Source organism: Berghia stephanieae, chromosome 3 (genome assembly GCF_034508935.2).
Source record: "Berghia stephanieae isolate SIO BIC M18660-M18661 chromosome 3, UCSD_Bste_1.3, whole genome shotgun sequence".
NCBI classification, from domain to species: domain Eukaryota; kingdom Metazoa; phylum Mollusca; class Gastropoda; order Nudibranchia; family Aeolidiidae; genus Berghia; species Berghia stephanieae.
The window spans coordinates 41,776,966-41,797,993 of NC_088362.1; the positions used below are offsets into that span (position 1 = coordinate 41,776,966).

General features: G+C 35.7%; 1 protein-coding gene across 1 annotated transcript in view; it reads left to right on the plus strand.

Annotated features, from left to right (window-relative positions):
• Positions 1 to 21,028, plus strand: part of LOC144967750 (uncharacterized) — a 192,396-nt gene that overhangs the window by 105,462 nt on the left and 65,906 nt on the right. Inside the window, exons 4-5 of the mRNA XM_078905341.1 lie at positions 14,283 to 14,450; positions 17,441 to 18,302. Coding sequence (XP_078761467.1) covers positions 18,042 to 18,302 — 261 coding nt within the window. The 5' untranslated portion in view covers positions 14,283 to 14,450; positions 17,441 to 18,041. The remainder of the gene's footprint in view (positions 1 to 14,282; positions 14,451 to 17,440; positions 18,303 to 21,028) is intronic.

Genomic DNA, 21,028 nt, shown 5'->3' on the forward strand with positions numbered 1-21,028 from the left:
GGATAAATAAAGTTCATTTTATCTATCGTATCTTATCTTATAATTTTAGGTCTTGTTGGCCATTGAGAAGAACACTAAGTCCCCAAGTCGTATCACTGACAATGTTCTTCTTGTTTATACAGTAGAGTTTAGCAGTAAAAATAGATAAACTGGTGAGGAAGTATAATATTATTTTGACAGATATTAATTAAATTCTTACTTGAAATATCTAGGACATTTTTCTGAGGTCATTCCTGGTATAACTGCCACGCTTTTAATGGGTTATTTTTATTGAGAGGGTTTGGTTTTTTCTGTTTTCCTTATTATTGTGTGTGTTCTCTTTAAATAATCGTTTCGTGTTTTTTTTAGTCAGGAGATTGGGGGGGGGGGGGCATAAATCCAATGTATAAAGTAAACCACTTTACATCTTTGCGAATTTGTCTCTTCTGATAAACGTATACATTTTTAGAGCCTTTATCCTGGAGGTTCCACACTAAATACCCACTGATATAGATTCAAATATTTATGAACAGAATAAAAAGACTAAGACATTGTAATGGTAAGAGGCTGTCTCTAATGCGTTTGCGATAATAATTCTGTTTGACGTCTTAACGATCTCAGTAAGTGGTGCCGTTGATTCCTAAGGATCGAACATTCCCTTTTGTTGACTGAATTCACGAATAGACTAAGCAAAAAAGAAAGGGGTCATAAATAAATATAATAGGTAATGATGCTGATTATGATGAAGATGATGATGATAATGATAATAATGATGATGATGATGATGATGATGATGATGATGATGATGATGATGATGATGATGATAACGATAAAAATAATAATGATAATAATAATGATACTAATAATAATAATAATAATAATAATAATAATAATAATAATAATAATAATAATAATAATAATAATAATAATAATAAATAATTAATAATAAATAATAATAATAATAATAATAATAATAATAAATAATAATAATAATAATATAATAATAATATAATAATAATAATAATAATAATTACAGTAATAACGATTATAAAATTGTAATACAATTAGATTTGGCGACCATATTGAATTTAGCATTTCAAAAAGAGTAAAAGATTGACTATTTTCGTGAAGTCCCATGTTTGAGAGATTTTTTTTTTTAATCGATCAATATTTGAAGTGCGAGTTTTCTGGCCAAATGTTAAAATATGGGTTTTTTTCCAGCGAGAGTACGTCAGATTATCAGCATGTCGTGGTTTGATTTACCAGCCGCATTCAAAGCAAAGTTGAAGACGAGGAGACATGGCTATCCAACGAAATGAATTATTCATTAAATCAACACCCAATGTTGAATCTCTACTTCCCTTGTGCCGTTTAGAGATCAACAGATTCAACAACTTATACAGGCAGGAGGTTAATTCAAGATTGCAACATCCAAAACTAAAATGTTTTAAAACAGTAAGAGTGATGACGTTTACTATATATTTAATTTAGACCGCTGTGCACCTATAAAACACTTATATTTTTCATTTTGCCAAGAGAGCTTTTACTTTAAATAATATTGATCAATTAGCACCAATTTTGTCCAACAATCCCAAACCTGTGAAATCTTTGAGGACTTTTGTCAACGATTTTTTATAAAGTTAAGGGTAAGCTTAATCAGTAATTAGGGGTTCCGATAGCTCAGTTGATAGAGCACTCGCTTCACACTCAAAGGGACCGAGATCGAGATCGATCCCGGGTGCAGTCGAGATTTTTTCTTATCTGACCCCCCTGTCCACCCAGCAGTGAATGGGTAGCTAGGTCTGTTAGATTTGGCGGAAAGCACTTTGCGATAGACTAGCGTCCTATCAAAAGGAGAGCAAGCAATTGTTTTGTCAGTTCCACGCTATAGAAACCGGGATAAACCCCGGCTCCATGGGCCGTATGGCTCTGAACGACTACTTTAATCAGTAATTATCGACGTCAATGTTGCCTTTGACTACAAAAATCGATCGTCACGATGACCTCCAATTATTCTCCGAGGTCTCTAGTTTGAGATGTTTGGAACAGTTGGAGGTTAACTCAATCAAACTCAAATTTTCTAGCCGAAATAGGAAGCTATTGGGTCCTGTCATTGTAAGATAGAATGCATGGTCAATGGTTAGTCGTATAATAGTCGCTAAACCGACAGGCTGCCCTTCGCAAAGAACTTTGTACATGTCATAATGTGTCTCTCCATTTATCTTTTATCCAAAACTACGAATAGATTGTTCGAGCACATTACATTATTCGCCCTTTTTTGTTGTTGTTGTCATCCTTCTTTTCAAGACCGAATGAATCTCCTTAGAGGGTATTGATTTTCACTCGTTGTCGTGTCGAATGCCCCACCTTGTCTGTTATGATTAGAACCGGAAAATACTTGACTGTCACAACATGTCTGTGATGGTCAAATAGTCGTAGTTGTCCTAGACATACTGCATCTAAGATAGAGTCAAACGATGTCGGTCGTGGCTTCCTGCAAAATCCTTGCCTTATGACTGTATCTTTGGGGAGGGGGGGGGTGGAACTTTTGAGCTTTTTCTTCAACAGTCAATTCTTCAGTCAACAAAGTTATGAAAGAATGTTGGGTTTAGGTATAAGTAAAAAAAATTGAGCTTCATATAGCGCAATATCCACTAAATGTGCTCAAAGCGCTTTACAAGGGGTCCCTGGTCAACAGCAACATTTAACATGTAGGACGGGACATGGCGCCTGTTAGGCGATATTACAATTTTTCGGACAAAGACAACGCTGTTAACGGTCAAGTGCTCATTTTACACCTGAGTACGGTGAGAGAATGTGAGTAAAGAGCCTTTTCCAAGGACTCAACTATGCGCAGAGCGCGAGGCTCGAACCCAGGACCTTTCGATCCGAAAGCGAGTGTCATACCACTAGACCACATAGCCGGAAGAGATTATTATTTTGAGAGCGTTAGAATAAATAAGTACTTGATCGGAGGTTTTCTGGTTCAAATTGGTAATTGGAATTCCTTGTTTAAGAAATCAACGATTAAAAACTAAAACGTAAATTGTACCATTAAAATGAATCCTATATAAGGAATCCACATTATAAACTAGCATTAATCATTCTTACAAATGAATTAATAATCTTAACTCACTCAATCCTAGAAATCCTTCAAAATTGGAAAAATGTATTAAAAATGAGCATGTCCAAAGAGAGTTTTATTATATCGAACTACCATTAACATGTAAAAATGAAAAACGTTAGCTTTGATAATACGCTTAAAATTTGTCTCAGAAAAATGTAATAAATAGGTATGGGGTAAAAGTAATCCGGGTAAACTACGGATATAGTCGGTGTTAGGATTGAGTGAGTTAAATTATCTTCCACTAGAGGTTTAATGAATCGTATTCCTATAGAGTTGACGTCAGTGGCTTGTATTATCATCAATGATATAATATGCAGCATCATAGCAAGTGATGAAACCAAGACTTCATTGCGGCTTGTATTCTTGTGATAATATAACACTTACTTTCGCCCTGTAGGGACCTGGTTCGAGTCACGCTGTTAGTGACGGTGCAAATTGACCCCTTGGAAAAGACTCTTTACAAACATCTTTTCAACATATTGAGGGTATGAAATGAGTACATGGCCGTCAACAGTATGTTGAAAAATAATTTTAATTACGCCTACAGGTTATGGGTTGCTTTTTTGTTTATATTGGGAGCCGTTGTAAAGCGTTTCGATTGCCTTTAGTGGATGTTGATTTACATAAAAGCTCACGAGGTCCCAGTTTTAAAAGTTTTTGCCAAGATGAGGGTTATTTAAATCGATTGATATTTGAAAGCCGAGTTTTCTGGCCAAATGTTTCTTTCCAGACTACAAGAAGATAACTGGTCAAAATGGTTGTTTTATTCAATTTCTGACAAAGCAGCCATCGCCAACAAAATAAACTCCATTATATTTGCATGCCACAAAGCAAATGTTTTTTGTCAGATTTTCCAATGAAATTGACTCGAAAAATTGCCCTTTACACACGCTATTGCCTGACAAGGGTCAGGCGTTCTCATCGGTCTTCCTAATCAAGACGGCTAATAGACTCTAATTCATTTTTCTCACAACACAATGCCATTCTTCGTAATGCCTATTTCCCAGTACAACTCCTATGACAGATAACAAATAGCATTGACAAACATTCATTATGTTATCCAATCTGGTCATTGACCTCTCCCAAAATCGACCCATTTTTTAATATTTTTTTTTGGGGGGTGGGGGGTATTTGTTTTCTGTTGTTGTTGTTTTTTGGGGTTTTTTTTGTTGTTGTTGTTGTTTTTCATTTTGTTTTTCAATATCCAAGTCATACGAGTTGTCATGGTCTAAATGAGTGTCTAAATAAGGAAATGGTCCTCATGTTGATGGATGTTGGTTTTTCTTTTTCCAGTTTTTTCTTCTTTTGTTTTTGAGAAATGGCTAATAATATGTAATTTTCAAAGTAATTAGAAGTTCCTAAAGATGTGATAGATCTTATTTTCCGGGGAGGGGGGGGGGGTTTGCATACTTTCACAATTTGTAATGTAAAACTTACACTTTGATCATTTTAATTTTTTTAATTTATTTTCAAGAGCACTTCAAGCGTTGAAATCTGGTTAAGTAAACTTTGAACTAGTTTTCCCCCAAACCACTTTACCACAGAATATAGTAATAGTAATAGTAAAAAATCTTTATTGTCCATAAGATGGAAAATCTTAAGTGGTTTACAATGATCGAACAAATATAATAAACATAAATATAAATGTATGGATCTTATAATAATATGATCCTCATAACAATTTTACTTCACAATGCACACACTGTCTACTTTAAATGCCCAGAACCTAGCCAATTGTTTTCATTTTCATTTTCACCTTAGAAATTTATTTACTCGTTTACAAAGTACAATACTTTGATCTCCATAAAATGTGAAATGAGGACATAGAGCGCCTCATGTTTGTCAGCCAATTAATTTCATCCTCCATAACAAACACTATGCCAGGAAATGGCAGAGCACCAAAAGGACTCAATGTTAAACGCAATAATCGATTAATGACAAACTCATTATTGGGATCTGTATTTTCACCACTTTAAATTTAAATTCTATGAATGCTCATTAACACCAAAAATGGTATCCAAGAAAATATATTCCCATATTGTATAGAAATACAATTTCTTCAACGGGACAAATCTGAGATGATATGGATTAATGCGTAAGGAAATTCATGACTTTAGCCATCAACAATGTAAATATACTGCCGGAGGCTTTAACTCTTTAATTTTACTCCAAACTAACGTGCAGGTACTTCTTTACAGATCAAATAACCCAAATTATGGGAGGCCTTCCGAAAGCTCCTAAATCCCCAGTATTCTTGTTCTAGTAGGGGGTTTGGGAGGGGGAAACTTTTTTATAATGTACTAGTATGGGGTTTGGGAGGGGGGAGACTTTTTTTTGAAAAGTTCCCCCCCCCCCCCTCCCACACCCCCTACTGGAACATTTAAAAAAACAAGAATGCTGTGGATGTAAGAGATTTCGAAAGGCCTCCAAAATTGTTAATGGGGTCTTTGTTGTAATAGAAATATTCTGAAATCAACACAAAATATTTCCATTACAATAATGTAAAAATCAAGCCCTGCAAATATACGCCTTCTAACGGAAACAAATTTGAGACAGTATTACGTTTTCAAAAAAAAAAAAATCCACCAAATTGTTGATTTGTCGGGTTTCCCTTTGAAAACTACAAAAACTAAAGATTTTACACAAATTAAAGCTTTGGGGGGGGGGTAAACTATATTTCTATTGTAGAGTAGTAGTAGTAGTAGTAGTAGTAGTAGTAGTAGTAGTAGTAGTAGTAGCAGTAGTAGTAGTAGTAGTAGTAGTAGCAGTAGAGTAGTAGTAGTAGAAGTAGTAGTAGTAGTAGTAGTGTAGTAGTAGTTAGTATTAGTAGTAGTAGTAGTAGTAGTAGTAGTAGTAGTAGTAGTAGTAGTAGTAGTAGTATGTATAGTAGTAGTAGTATAGTAGTAGTTAGTAGTAGTAGTGTAGTAGTAGTAGTAGTAGTAGTAGTAGTAGTAGTAGTAGTAGTAGTGTATTAGTAGTAGTAGTAGTAGTAGTAGTAGTAGTAGTAGTAGTAGTAGTAGTAGTAGTAGTAGTAGTAGTAAGTCTCGCAGTCCGAATGACGCTAGCTGAGAATTGTGTGATTCAGTCATAGTCCATGAGTGTAGCTGCTCTCTCCATGTTGTTAATTGTTTCCATTGGTCACGGTCCTGGGCCAGAGTTTTGAGGCTGTCAATATATATATATATATATATATATATATATATATATATATATATATATATATATATATATATATATATATATTGTGTGGGTAAAGTATATCCTGCCATACCAGTCTACATGCACATTTTAAAGTAAGAGAGAAAGGCGCTCGCATATTTTTTTCTGACCCCTCTATCAACTCAGAGGTAATTTAGCTGTGACTCTTAGATCTGGGGGATTGTAGTTTGAGATTGATTAGCATTGTATCCATAGGGTGGCAAGCAATAGCTACTGTTTGCACAACGTTCCAGAAACCGAGATATATAAATCGGTAGTAAACGGTGAATTTATGTAGCGTTTAACATCCGCAGAAGCAATAGTTACCGTCCATACAATGTTACAGAATTCGGGATGAATAAATGGATAATATAAATGGTGGAATTGTATAGTGTTTGACATCCACAGTCATGGTGCTAAAAAATTGAGCTTCATATAGCGCAATATCCGCTAAATGTGCTCAAAGCGATTTACAAGGGGTCCCTGGTCAACAGCAACATTTAACATGAAGGACAGGACATGACGCCTGTTAGGCGATATTACAATTTTTCGGACAAAGACAACGCTGTTAACGGTCAGATACTCATTTTACACCTGAGTACGGTGAGGGAATGTGAGTAAAGAGCCTTTTCCAAGGACTCAACTATGTGCCGAGCGTGAGGCTCGAACCGAGGACCTTCCGATCCGAAAGCGAGTGTCATACCACTAGACCACATAGCCGCACGTAGCTGCTCTGCGGCTCCTTGGGCCCTAATGGCGGTAGAAGACTACTCTAAACACATCAAGGTTATCAGATCATCTGGCACGCTCGGGAGAGAATTCCAAGTCGCCAGGCCCAACGTTACATACATAGAGTGAACCCGAATGTGACAGGAAATTAAGTCTGAACAGGCATGTCCATTAGTCTGTGGCCCTAATGAGTCTCAAGAGAGATGATGACGTAGAGGTAGGCCATCCATATGCTGCTCTAAGAGTCGCTTTGGTAATGGACTTACTATGAATTACAATCAAACCCTATACGTCCTGTGATAAAACGCTTTTTTATTTCAGACAGTATTTTTTTTCAGCCAAAACTCATTTTGGCTCGATTATTTTCCCTCATATATCGTTGAATCAAGACGACATTCAACGTATCGAAAATTGTAATTTAAAGCCGAGCCGCCAAAGAAGCTGGTTAAAGAATATTATTGACATTGATATTTAAAAATCTAACAAGATGAAGAAGTGCTTATGTCTGTGTATAGCAGTATTCAGTTCTTTAGCTTATGCTCCTCTATTCTAAAAAATCATTAAAAAAAAAACATTTGGCTAGAAAAATAGTCATTCAAATATCGGCCGACTAAAATGACCCTTGTCAAAAACTCTCAAACTTGGCCAATTCACTAGTGTAGCGCCTTTCAAGATTTTCTGGCAGAGACTGGATTTTCCATAAATAAAATTACATAATAAAAAGACAATGTCATTTAGATTCCAGTGCTAAAATGTACAAATCATAGACTTTTTTCTCTAACCACTGAATCGGCAGAGGTCGCATACGGCACGTCAAAATGTAAAAGACTTAGGTATAGAAATTCAGCTGCTCTGACGACACTTTTAGATCACTTTTGTGGCATGAGAAAAGAAAGATAGTACGTAACACCAAAATGTTAGATAGATTGATTTAAATTCCAATGCCTACAAAGCCTCGGATCGCAAGCGCCTTTAAAAAAAGTCAGACAAAGGAGGAGATAGGTACAAGTAGATCTCAGCAGAGATTTACCCGTATTTTCAGTTCAAAACCACCCAGCGTCTCAGACAGACAATGTCATGATCCCCGCCAACTAAGGGATGTTTACATCCTAAAAATAGTATACATATCCATTCAACATATATTTCCCTCACAAAAAAAGGTTACAATCCAGGGCATGGGCAAAAAAAAGTCATCTCACTCCAGCAAGTGGACAGAATATCACATAGAATAGGCAATAATATGAATACGTTTTGGCCCTTCAGAAGTTCCCACAACCCAGACCTGCCTCGTACTACGAAAAAATCGTAGAAATACGAAATGTCGGCTCCACTTTAGGAACTTCACGAGCATTTCTAAGTCATTAAAACTTATTGAAATTAAAGTTGATGCCAGACTATGTAATTATAATAACGATTTTGAAGAGTTGTCCAATCATTGTCTAAGGGCAAATTGTTGATCTGTAAAGTTAACTTTAGCAATTGCAATGTTTTATCTCCTAAAAACTACGAATTTGTAAATTTTCAAGTAGGCAGGTCAGCACCATCCGTCCCGAAATTTGATAGAATTGGTCTTGATCAGGGAATTATTTCACCACCGACCTGTTCATCTAGCAGCAAATAGATTTTTAGGGAGCAGCGTGGCTCAGCGGTCCGGTCTTTGCCTCGTACCCGAAAGGTACCGTTCGATCACCCGCCGCTGTGCTGTGTGGCCTTGAGCAAGTCACCTCGCCCTAGCTCAATTTGCGGTGCTGCACTGCGGCTGGCGCCTGAGTTATTCCAGTCTACCCTTGGGATATACCCTAGAGACAAATTTCCCCTATGGGATGAATAAAGGGAATTTTATTTTATTTTATTTTATTTATTATTTGAAGATGGGTATTTTTAGGTCTAGCAAAATAGGAAACTATAAGTTAATAGTATGGTCACCCTTTTAAATTCATGTAATCTTTCATTGCTAAACGACCACTCCCCAACCCCAGTTTCTCACATAGAATGCCCAATGATAACATGCTTTTTAAGCACTTTATTTCATACTCTGTCGACATTCCCTTTACAGATCAAAGCTTCAATTTAATAAAAATTAAAATTATCAAAATTTTAAAATATTTTTTTAAAACGTTCATTATGGAACTTAAGTAATATTAGCACTGGACTCATCAATACACTATCCATATCCGGGAATGTCCAAACACGGTCGATGATAACGCCTTGAAAATCGATGTTCCATTATCGTCGATTAATCGGATGGAGGTGTCAACTGGTCGGTAAAGTGTTGGGTAAATAGTAAATAAAGCAGTGCTCGATATCGTTGGCAGCCATTGTAATCGAAGCCTGGTGTTACAGATTAGAGTCAACGCTATTTCTCTTTTAATAGTAAATCAGAAAAGCTAACTGGAAATCAGTTGGTATTATCAGTAATCGAGATATCTTTGCGATTTTTTTTCATATCTTTTAATCAATCTGGGGGCGAAGTGGCCGAGTGGTTAAGGCATTGCACTGTGACCCGGAATGACCCGGGTTCGATCCCCGCTTCAGGCACTTTGGGTTTTTTTTCCTTGAGCAAGATTATTAACCCCCAATTTGCTCATTTGGACACCATGGGTGATTCCTGTTGACATCAGACATCTTGTTCGATGAGTTATCTATATTCCTTCGTGGATTGCCTAGGCGACGATAATATCCTATGATGTCGTTGCGGAAAAGGCATTATTTTTTTATAAATTAATCTATGTTTGCATTATATTTTTTATTCATAAGAGAGTAATTATTCCCGATTAATAGCACCAGCCTCAATTGCCCTAAGATCATCCTCTCGGAATCTAGTGAGGACTTACTTGTTCATAGTCACACAAAGTGCCGTTAAGATGCAACCTGACACTTCTGATTACGTAGCAGATATTACTTTATTATGGATTAAAATGATATACGGATTCAGATTTGTATTTATTGCAACAGGAACACTGATGATGATAATGACGATGATGATGATAATGACGATGATGACGATCATGACGATGGTCATGATAATGATAATGAAGATGATGATGATGATGATGATGATGATGATGATGATGATGATGATGATGATGATTATGACGTTGATGGTGTTGATAATAATGATGATGATGATGATAATGATGATGATAAATATCATGATACAAATAAGAAGTCAAGGTTTAATAATAATGATAATAATAATAATAATAATAATAATAATAATAATAATTATTATTATTATTATTATTATTATTATTATTATTATTATTATTATTATTATTATTATTATTATTATTATTATTATTATTATTATTATTATTATTATTATTATTATTATTATTATTATTATTGTAAAAAGAAGAACAAGAAGAAAAAAAAGAAGTTTCTATTTCTATTGGCACGGGATGGTTTAGGTGATGAGGAAATCAATACAAGTGGGAATAGAGTGTACCGGTCATATCTTATGATAGTAAGATATCATTATTATTTTATATCATTGTCCTCAATTTCTGTGTCGAAGATCAAATATTACAACTTTGTGAAGCATGGATATCCATCTGAATATATTATCATTATTCATTATCAACAGTAGATAGAAGGGAAAACATGAAAAAAAATTAACAATCCCTCAAAGCGGATTTATAAGCGGCCCCATCTAGCACACAGTAATATTAATGTTTTCACAATAATTTGAAGGTAGCTATACGTTGATCGGGCCTTAATTTCCCATGGGGACCAGTGCTAAAGAGAGGCAAATATTGGGATTTGATGCGTTTATCGCCGAATTATTTCCGGCCATCGAAGATGATTTTATTTTCTGATATTTTTATCAATAATATTATACTTGTGAAAGAGATATAAAAGGAAATCCCGATGGAGTTATGGGATTGGAAATCATCACATCTCCTTATTCCATGAATTATAAATGGTCTCCTTCTACTTCTTCTTCTTCTACTTCTTCTTCCTCTACTTCTTCTTCATCTTCCTCTTCTTCTTCTTCTTCTTCTTCTTCTTCTTCTTCTTCTTCTTCTTCTTATTCTTATTATTATTATTATTATTATTATTTATTATTATTATTATTATTATATATTATTATTATATTATTATTATTATTTATTATTATTATTATTATTATCATTAAAATAATGATGATGATTATTATTATTATAACAAAAACAACAACACCAATAATAATAGTAATCATAGTAATAATAATAATAATAATAATAATAATAATAATAATAATAATAATAATAATAATAATAATAGTCTCTGAAATATAACTGAGAATGCTGCCAGTGAACGCTGACCAATGGCAATAAGAGGAATTCAAAAAGTTAAAAGAATGACAACAACAAAAAAAACAAAGAAGAAGACAAGGAAATAGAAGTGGCGGGACTATCGACTGATATAAACACAGTTCCAGTTTATAAATATGTATGTAAAAAGATTGTTTGAGGCCATTTGCATACGTAATGGTAGTTAAGAGTGAAAACCGGCGAACTCTAGAATAAATCAATACTCTTGGAAAGACTTTGATCCAAACTAGAAATCGGTTTTCATGCTTTATGTACATTATATGGCGACGTGTTATGATTCGTTTGGTTATTCAAGATGGTTTTCGTGTGTTAAAGGGTTTCATAAGTGCTTTGATATACATATCAAGTATGTCTATTTAGAGATATATAGATAATGATGTCTCCAAGGTATAATAGATCTGGAGTGTCAATTTAGAAAACTGAAAGTTCACAATCAGTCAGAAAATGCCCTTAGTTGTAATGATGATGATGATGACGACGACGACAATGATAAAAGCAACAAGCGTTTCAACGAACTTTAATGCAAACACATTAAAATAGTTCAATGTGATCGAGTTTGGTTATGTTTTGTTTTGTTGTTTTTTTTAATTTTCAAGAACGTTAATGGTGTTTATTCATAAATTTAATCAATTTAATATACTGCTGAGGGAGTTATATCTGCATCCTCTCATTCAATCATTACTCTCCTAGCTAATCGGTTCCTTTTGTCCAGACGTTGACAAGAGCAAAACAAAAATATGATATATAACATAATGACAATATACAACATGTCATCTGAACATAATAGATAATATATAGGCTGACCAACAACATTAAATCAAAGAAAAACGCAAGACGTCTCTAGAATCACCAAGAACTAAGGGAGATCATCTGGCCTTTGCATCCATAGCGAGACACTGTAAACTTTGGCAGGAATAGGATTCGATAGTCTGATGTCACGTCCGCCCAGCAAAGAGCAGCTTGGTTCTAAACAAAGAAAATCAGTACTTTTTATTCTTCATGCTGCCTAATACTAGTACTTTTTCACATGTCATATGATCAGACTGTATTGGCACAGACAGTTAGGGAGGACCCTAGGTGTTCCAGTCAGATTATTGGGAAGCAAAATGCATCTAGCTAAATAATTCATAAAATGGCCACAAGCGTTCCGTGCGCGGTCAACCTTTCATTACATAAATGTTAAAGCAGTCACTACGCTGCCACATTCAGCTGAATTAATTGAAATAAAAGTTCATTTTATACCTTGTCTAAAAATCACAAGGTCTTTTAAACTTCTTCGTACCATCCGTAAACCCATTATATTTCACCCTGATACGAACCTTAATATTTATTCTTTACTCTCCGAACCGGTCGGAATTCATCTTGAAACACTTACATGGCATAGAACTCAATTAGCAATGTCACTTTGTTTTTTGTGTTTTTTTTTTTGTATTTTTTTTTGGGGGGGGGGGGTTAAAGGTCACTATCTCTATACCTGTTTATTGTCGTATTTAAATTTTAAAAGATGGAGATAAATCTAAATTGGCAAAGTAACGACAAACATTGGGTGTCTCCCATTCCTGAGGTTAAAAGAAAAAATTTTAAAAAGCAATGTCACTGCAAAATAATCAAGGGCGTTTAAAATACTTAAATAGACAAAAACAACAGATTTTACAATATAGATAAAAATAGAAAAGAATAGACCAGTCTATCAAAAAAAAAAGTGTTGTTATTTAGAAATTGATATAATGAGATTCTTACGAGTTTTAAGTCGTATTGTTAAACCTTGTCAGTTTCAGGCACCACAGTAAAAGAACTGTGATTGGGTTGCTCGACCAGCGGCGTTTGTTTTTAGTTTACAACAAAGAGTCACTGAAAAATGAAAAGTCACGATTGAGGCCTTATATTATTTAACGAAATAATCATCAAAAGATCTATTTATAAGAAGAAAATAAAAAAAGGAAAATAAGACATTTTTAAAAGCACCATAGCCAAACGTTATCTGCCCTATAATTCAGTGCAATATCCCCAAATGAAATTGATTGGAGGAAGGGATATTTGTTAACACGACCGACGTTGGTTTAACATCGCCTCTAAATATTGGTTATCTAGAGGCTTTCCATTAGCGTAATGGGATTGTCTTTTGTAGTTGTCATCACATCCCAGAATTGATGACTCAGTCTGTTACATTCAAAACAGTCCTTACACATTAAACAAATCTCCTCTCCCACCCTCCCACACCCTTTTTCCCCTTCTCTGCATTCAATTTCAGTATCATAATGAATCACTATTGATTGTAGAATAGCAGTTGTTGTTCCAATTTAGTTACCGTTAAAACCTAAAACCACTGATCCAAAACTATAGATAATAGAGAACAATGTAAAATTGCTGTCGCTTCATTCCTCTTTTTTCATTGTAAACAAAACCTTGACACTCACCCATATTATAACTAAACCAAAAGAAAAAGCCCCCCCCCCCCCCACACTCTTTGTGAGAATGTTGTGGTCTTTAAATACAAATAAAAATGGAATTTCTATAGAACATGCTCCACGGGTTTACCGTACTAAATAAACGCTTCATAATAATTCATATTCCACATGGCTTCTGACAGCGATTTGGCGTGAATTGCATGCATACACCATATGTGACTAAACGCTTTAATCCGGGACTTTGTCAGTGGACCCGATTCAGAACAATTACTTTCAAGTTGAAATGATCAAAACTATAACTATAACATCTTGGTTTACGCACTTTCAAATGACATAATATTTGTGTCCTCCAATGAAACTTATGAACTCAAGCTAAATCTGATATTTTCGGGTATAAGTAAATACAATTTTCAGCATCAAAATTGATACCGCCATATCATTGTTTTGAGGCGTTGGTTGAGTCACATATCGAGCTTATGCAACACATGCATCATAATATCATCAAATCATTATCTTTATTCGCAGGTCACACATCCGTTGTGTCAAGCTGTGAATGGGAGAAGTACCGAATTCGTTCCCATTTTGGACAATGTAGCAAATGCACGATGGGAATCACAGCAAATATGATGTCAAGGTCATGTTTAAACTTCCGCCTACGTCATCAGACCCCTACAAGAAAATCACAGGGAACAAGTATGTATATCACCATTCAATTTTCCAAAGAAAGAAAAGACAACAAGTCTCGTTTGAATCCATCAGGTCAACCAATGTCAAACGATATTTTGAAAGGAAACATTTTAAACTAATTTTAAAATTACAATCATGAAATGAAAGAATGTTTGAGGGACAATGACGAGATTTAAGATGTCCATAGTAAAAATCTCCAAATCTCTATTTTTTTCACTAAATAATCGGTCATTTATACTTATTAGGTTATAATGGTTATAATCAAATTGCTATGGACAATATTTTGATTGATCATACCCACATACTATTCATAATAAATTACTAGGATTCAAAGTTGGTATTATTCCCCGTTTGTTTCTCTTTTGTTTTTGGTTGTTGTGTGTTTGTATGTTAGAACAACACTTTAAACACAGTCATAAATAATTTTAAGGAAAAAATCTTAAATATGTTTTAGGTAACATTTATTTCTAATATTTGGAAAGTAAAAAAGGTTTGCGTTAAAATCGCAATAACAAAACAGATGAATTGGCCCATTGGTCGGGGCGAACCAGGGACCGCATTGGCTTGAAGTCAAATTAATCAGAAATATTAAAATTGATGTCTTTGCATATATCAATTTTTTTAAAACACGAATTATTCTCAATGAAAGCATTTCTCAGTATACTTGGAATTGCATTATCTAGACTTTACAGACATTTTTCAGAGACAGGTCAACACTGACATAATGCACGTTGAAATCGGCGAGTCACCAGTGGGGAAGGGGCGTAATTTAAAAAGGGAATTGTGAATAACATCTTTCGACACGCGTTGATGGAATGAACCCTACACTCTTTCAGAAAAGATACTGTTACTCTCAATTGACCAGTTGCTATCAATTAAAGTGTCTTCATTTTGAGGCACGTTTATTTTTCGATTATGTTTAATTATTTGTTTGTTTGTATACTCGTTTATCCTTTTTATTTCTATACGTAATCAATCTATCCAATGAATTCCCATTTTATGTTTTCATGGTTTTAAGTACCAATTTCTCAATTTCCATAACGTACACTTCCTCTCTCTCTCTCTCTCTCTCTCTCTCTCTCTCTCTCTCTCTCTCTCTCTCTCTCTCTCTCTCTCTCTCTCCCTCTCTCTCTCCTCTCAATCTTCCATAGGCTCAACTTCAATGTTTATTCCAAACATCTAACCACTCGCCATGCCAATGTAGAGAATGACATGCATGTCAATATTGATTTGAACTTTTTAATGAGCACGGGGGGCACACGGAAAACCCGTTGATCACATTGTCATTTCCGTGGATGCATTGATATTGATTGAAATCCCCCAATGAAATTGATTATTTGTTGTCAATGCAAGACGAGAGATGCATGAATGTGATGAAACACTTTTTTTCCACCCCCCCCCACCCCTTCTCCCCAAAAATAAAAACAACTTTTACTTCAATAAGAGTGATCAAGTTTTCGTTCAATCGATTCGACGATCATATGATTTGCTACTGTCAAGCGATTGGAATTTTAAAATAATAAATGTAAACACTCTGCTTTGTTTACGAAAGTTGTAAACATAGCCATGGGTCAAGCCGTGGCTGTCGTAAACTAAAGGCCTGATACTCACAACAACAACAAAAAAGTCACAAAAGAAGAAGATGGTCACCTAACGAAAGTGAAAACTGAGCAGTTGTGGTTGGACGGAAACGAAAGATTCCATTGGCTGAGCTATTGATTACATCTCACAATTAACTTTTTCCCGTGATCATCGTCTTCTCATTTGGCGAAATAATTTAGTTAGTATCAGGCTGTAATTTAACGACGGCGACGGTCAAGCTGAACAAAAAGAGTCATTGTGATGTTGAATATTTCGAAGACTGTAAACTTTTGTTTCATTAAATAGGCCATTTTGAGCACATTTTGCAATGCGACCAATGACTCGAACACATAGAGATACAATAAGGATAGTCTCATTATGGATTTATTAGAATGACCCTCAACTTATCACAAAGTGTCAAACCGTAGCCACCGTTAACTTACAGCCTGACACTGACCCAAAAATGACGTCAAAATGCCAGTCTTTGGCCTCAAAAGAAAACAAATCATGAGTTGCATTCAATTGTTCAACCAATGGGACCATTTGTTTCCATGAGCATTACTAACGACAACTCACTAGGCGGTGCAAAAAAAACAAATAATGACGTCAAAATGCCAGTCTTTTTGGGTTTCAGTGTCAGGCTATAAGTTAACGATGGCTACGGTCAAACCCAGACCTTCAAAGAAATGTAAGAGTTAATACTTTTTTACAAGTGATAAACGTTCTAAATGAGTACGACAGGGTGTCGTGTGCGTGCAAATAATAAATATGGTGCATAGGCACTTTTAGATTTTAGTAATAAAAAAGGTGTGGGTTTGATTGGAGGGAAATTGGAACTATTGGGAAGAGAATGTTACTGCAGAAAATGAGGAGTATGAGAGGTAGAATAAGAAATAACTATTGAATTGAGAAAGGCGGGGGAGGGGGGGGGGGGTAAGAATGAAGAAATTAGGAAATGCTTCAAAGGGAAGAAAAGTAGCGGGGGGAGTGAGTTGGCAGAATGGTTAAGGATTAGAACTGTGTCCTGGAAGGCCGTGGGTTTTAGCCAAGCTTCACGCGCTTCGTTCTATTTTTCCTAGGCAAGATTATTAACCCAAATTTGTTCATAATGGACATCGAGGGTGATTTTTTTGTTATTTCAGCCTTTTGATATTCCTTCATGTATTAATGATTCCGCGTGGGACGTCTAATTTTTAGTTTTAATGGGCGATGTTTTGATAGTTGAATGAATTCAGACTTCTTCAGATGTAGGAGACTTCTTATAGGAGAGACTTTGAAGTAAAATGAAATGGGATGTAAAGTCCTAGGACATGAAAAGAGGAAATGGAGGGAGATTTAATTACAGCGAAGGTATTGATTGTCTTGGTATTATGATAATTATGTACATCCTTTATCACTGCAATTCTATATTTCAGGATGAAGGCATAAAATGGCATCTAAGAGATACAACACTCTGCCCAACCACCCCGCTGTAGAATCGCATCTTCCTTTTGCAAGGATCGGACAAAGACCCTTGCACTGAGCTTCCGTGCCTCAATTTCAACTGTGATATTCAATAGGCATGGATTGCTGGAATGGAAATCAGCAAGTATTTGTCAGAATTAATGCCCTCTTTCTCTGTCGGTGAGATTAGAATGCCGAGGAATTTCAAATGTTGATTTTAAATTACAAGTTATTGCAAATTGTTACTTATATTTAAGTCTTTGTTTCTCCCAGCTAAATATGATGGATTAGCAGGAACGGAATTATGTTTTGGATCTCTTTTCCCTCGCACGTACGGTGTTATTACTGTTAACTCGGTGGTGAAAATCGATTGATTGTAAAAAAATCGATATTATTTCCTTTTGATATGTGTAGAGACTCAACTCCCAAACAACCTTTCACATTTTATCAACACATATATCACATCTGGATACTTTCTTGAAGACGTTACGACGGGTTGAGGAAAAGAAAACATCATACAAAGGTCATACTTCATGAGAAAGATATAACGTCTTCATAAAGTTCACCTCAACAATGCACGTCCATTTTGAGCAGAACACCTGCACCAGGACAGAATCAACATTTCTGTCCCTGTCCTGGATGGGCAAGGTGCCAGAGGACTTACCGGAGGCTGGGGGCGGCTGGAAACTGAACCGAGCTCAGTACTACGTGGAGGGATGGCTGGCCTCTGGCAACACGCGGGGGATTGTCGGGGTCACGTTCAGTACCAGTCACTGTCACAGACACGACGCTCCGCCCAGGTCAAACTTCAACCTAAGAGGTCATCGAAGCGAGGTGAGTAAATTAAATAGAAAGCAGATGTATTTTGATAATAAAAGAGAGGTTTAGCATATCATACGTATCACGCATCACCCATCACGGAAAAAAATAGTGCCGCTATGCGATTTTTAATTTGAGGTCAGTAAACATTTCCGTGTCCCATATGAAAATCGCATAGCTGCACTATCTTTACATATTTTTTTTTTTCGTTCCATTTACCATTTTTTTCCACGTTCATGTATGTTGTCATCAAATTGTGTGATTTATTGGCGAAAGCCTAAGATTGAATAAACTTCGTGACTATAATAAGAATGATGAGTGATTTAATAGTAATGCGTGATGCGTGATATGCGATACCTATGATCTGCTAAATCTCTCTCATGATAACTTTTATTTATCCGGAACAACCATAGCCTTCGCTCGTTAACTTACACCCTAGCACTTCCTTAAAAAGCTACGTCAAAGTGCAAGACAATGACCGCCAAAAGAAAGTCAAAAGTGAGTTGTTTTCTGCCCAAGGAAACAAATAATGATCCCTTTGATGAACTAATTAACACAAATCATTTTAAACTTGCTTAAATTGGTCGTCGTTGTGAATTTGGGAATACTTTCTTAGTCAATGCCGGACAATGAGTTTACGAAGGGTGTGGATTGATTTGTGGTTAATATCATTTCCTTCTTGTGTCCATACCACCCATCCTGGTGTTCAGACGTTATATTTACAATATACTCCAAACACACGGTGTCCGAATGTATCCCATTGTCAGAAGGTCCTTTGTTCGACCCTCGCTCGGTGAATAGTTGAGTCCTTCGAAAAGGCTCTTTATTCACATTCTCTCACCGTACTCAGGTGTAAAATGAGTACCTGGCCGTTAAGAGTGTTGTCTCTGTCGGAAAAAAAGTGTAATTAATTTCACCTAACAGGCGTCATATCTCGTTCTACATGTACCGTGTTGCTGTTGGTCAGTGGCCCTGCGTAAAGCGCTTTGAGCACGTATAGTGTAATTTGTTCCATATAAAAGCTCAAGTTTTTTGTGGGGTTTTTTTTGGGGGGGCGGGGGGGGGGGGGGGGGGGGGGGGGGGGGGTTAGATGCCTACATCAGCCAGACAGACTGTGAACGTTAGACCGAAATGAAATTAAGACTGACTGTGTAAGTAAAGGTCTGACTGTCCTGGGACCCGACTCACCCCTCAGTCCCTCTACCAGCGATCTTCAGTCCCCTTTTCGGCAAATTTAACTCAATTTCTGTATTTGTGGCAACTGACGCATATTCCCGGAGGAGACGGCTGGTCTTACATCAGAATCGTGCAACCAATTGGATTTTAATCAATATCTATTTCGTAGCAGGCTCATTGGAAAGAGTTGTTGCTTTCTACCCCTCTAATGAGACCAACGGAAGTGATTTTTATTCACTATTCCGTGTATATCTTATATTATGGATTTAGAAAATAAGATGTCTAGTTATTCGTCCTTTGGGGGAAATTTTCCTTCTATGTATAGCCTCCTCATATTTCACTACACAATCATTTACAACTATGCTAAGACTTGAAAACGAAATAGAGCAACTTTTTCTTGCCACAGTAACTCTTCTCTTTAGTGACGAGCTCTTTCTCGATTGCCTTTTTACAGACAAGTCTCCTATCTGCTCAAGTTTCTTCTAACGAATTTACCAATATCATGTTTTATTTACTAATGATAATGATAATAATAATAGTAATAATAATAATAATAATAATAATAATAATAATAATAATAATAATAATAATAATAATAATAATAATAATAATAATAATAATAATAAGCATATTTCTATATTCTTTAAACATTTTAATTCTGTTGGCTTGTTTTGGTTACTAATTATTTGCGTGATTAATGTAACAGCAATGACTGTTTGCGATTTTTGATCATAATATTCTTTAACTACTAAAAAAAATGAAATGTTCTAAAGTTTTACGTGTCCTACTTACTTCTTACTTATCCGAACCAGCGACCATCTGAGCTCTAGCCCTTCGGTCAAATAACAAAAGGCACGCGGTCACCCATCTAAGTACCAACCACGCCTGACGTTGCTGACTTCGGTGATCGGACCAGAACCGGTATTTTCAACGTAGTATGGCCGGAGACTTACGTGTCCTACAAAAGTTCCATTCTAGCTATCTGGCCACTTATATTTAACGGGGGAGCTGTAGGCAATGAGTCGTGTACAAGTCAATATTGCACCGATCATTACATTATATTCTGTAGTCTAACACAACACATTAAACATTTGGATCAGTAAACTTTCATTTCAAATTATGACTTGTTAACAATTAATTAACAAACTTATAACATTTTTGAACATTTTTTTTTCTATGAGGTTTGAGACTACACTGTGACAAGATTAGCTTAATTCCAGTTGATAGATTTTGAAGTATTCATCGTTTTGTCAAATGGGGAATTGTGTTTTGTCAAAGTACAACAAAGCTCCATAGAAGTCTGCATCTTCCTAAGCTAAAGATTTTGGCCCTCATTCAAAATTTGTTTATTATTATTCTTTTTTTTTCTTTCTCCGGCCCGTCCATCATTCCATTTATCCATCCATCGATTTGTGTGCCCAGCCGATATAACTAATACTTACCCAGTTATGTGCCGATGCACCCGTCTTTGATGATATACTGGGTTTCCATTTATCATTTCCTGACAGAGAATTGGATCATTTCGAAAACAAGACTGTCAAAAGCCACTAACGGTCGTAGAAGGC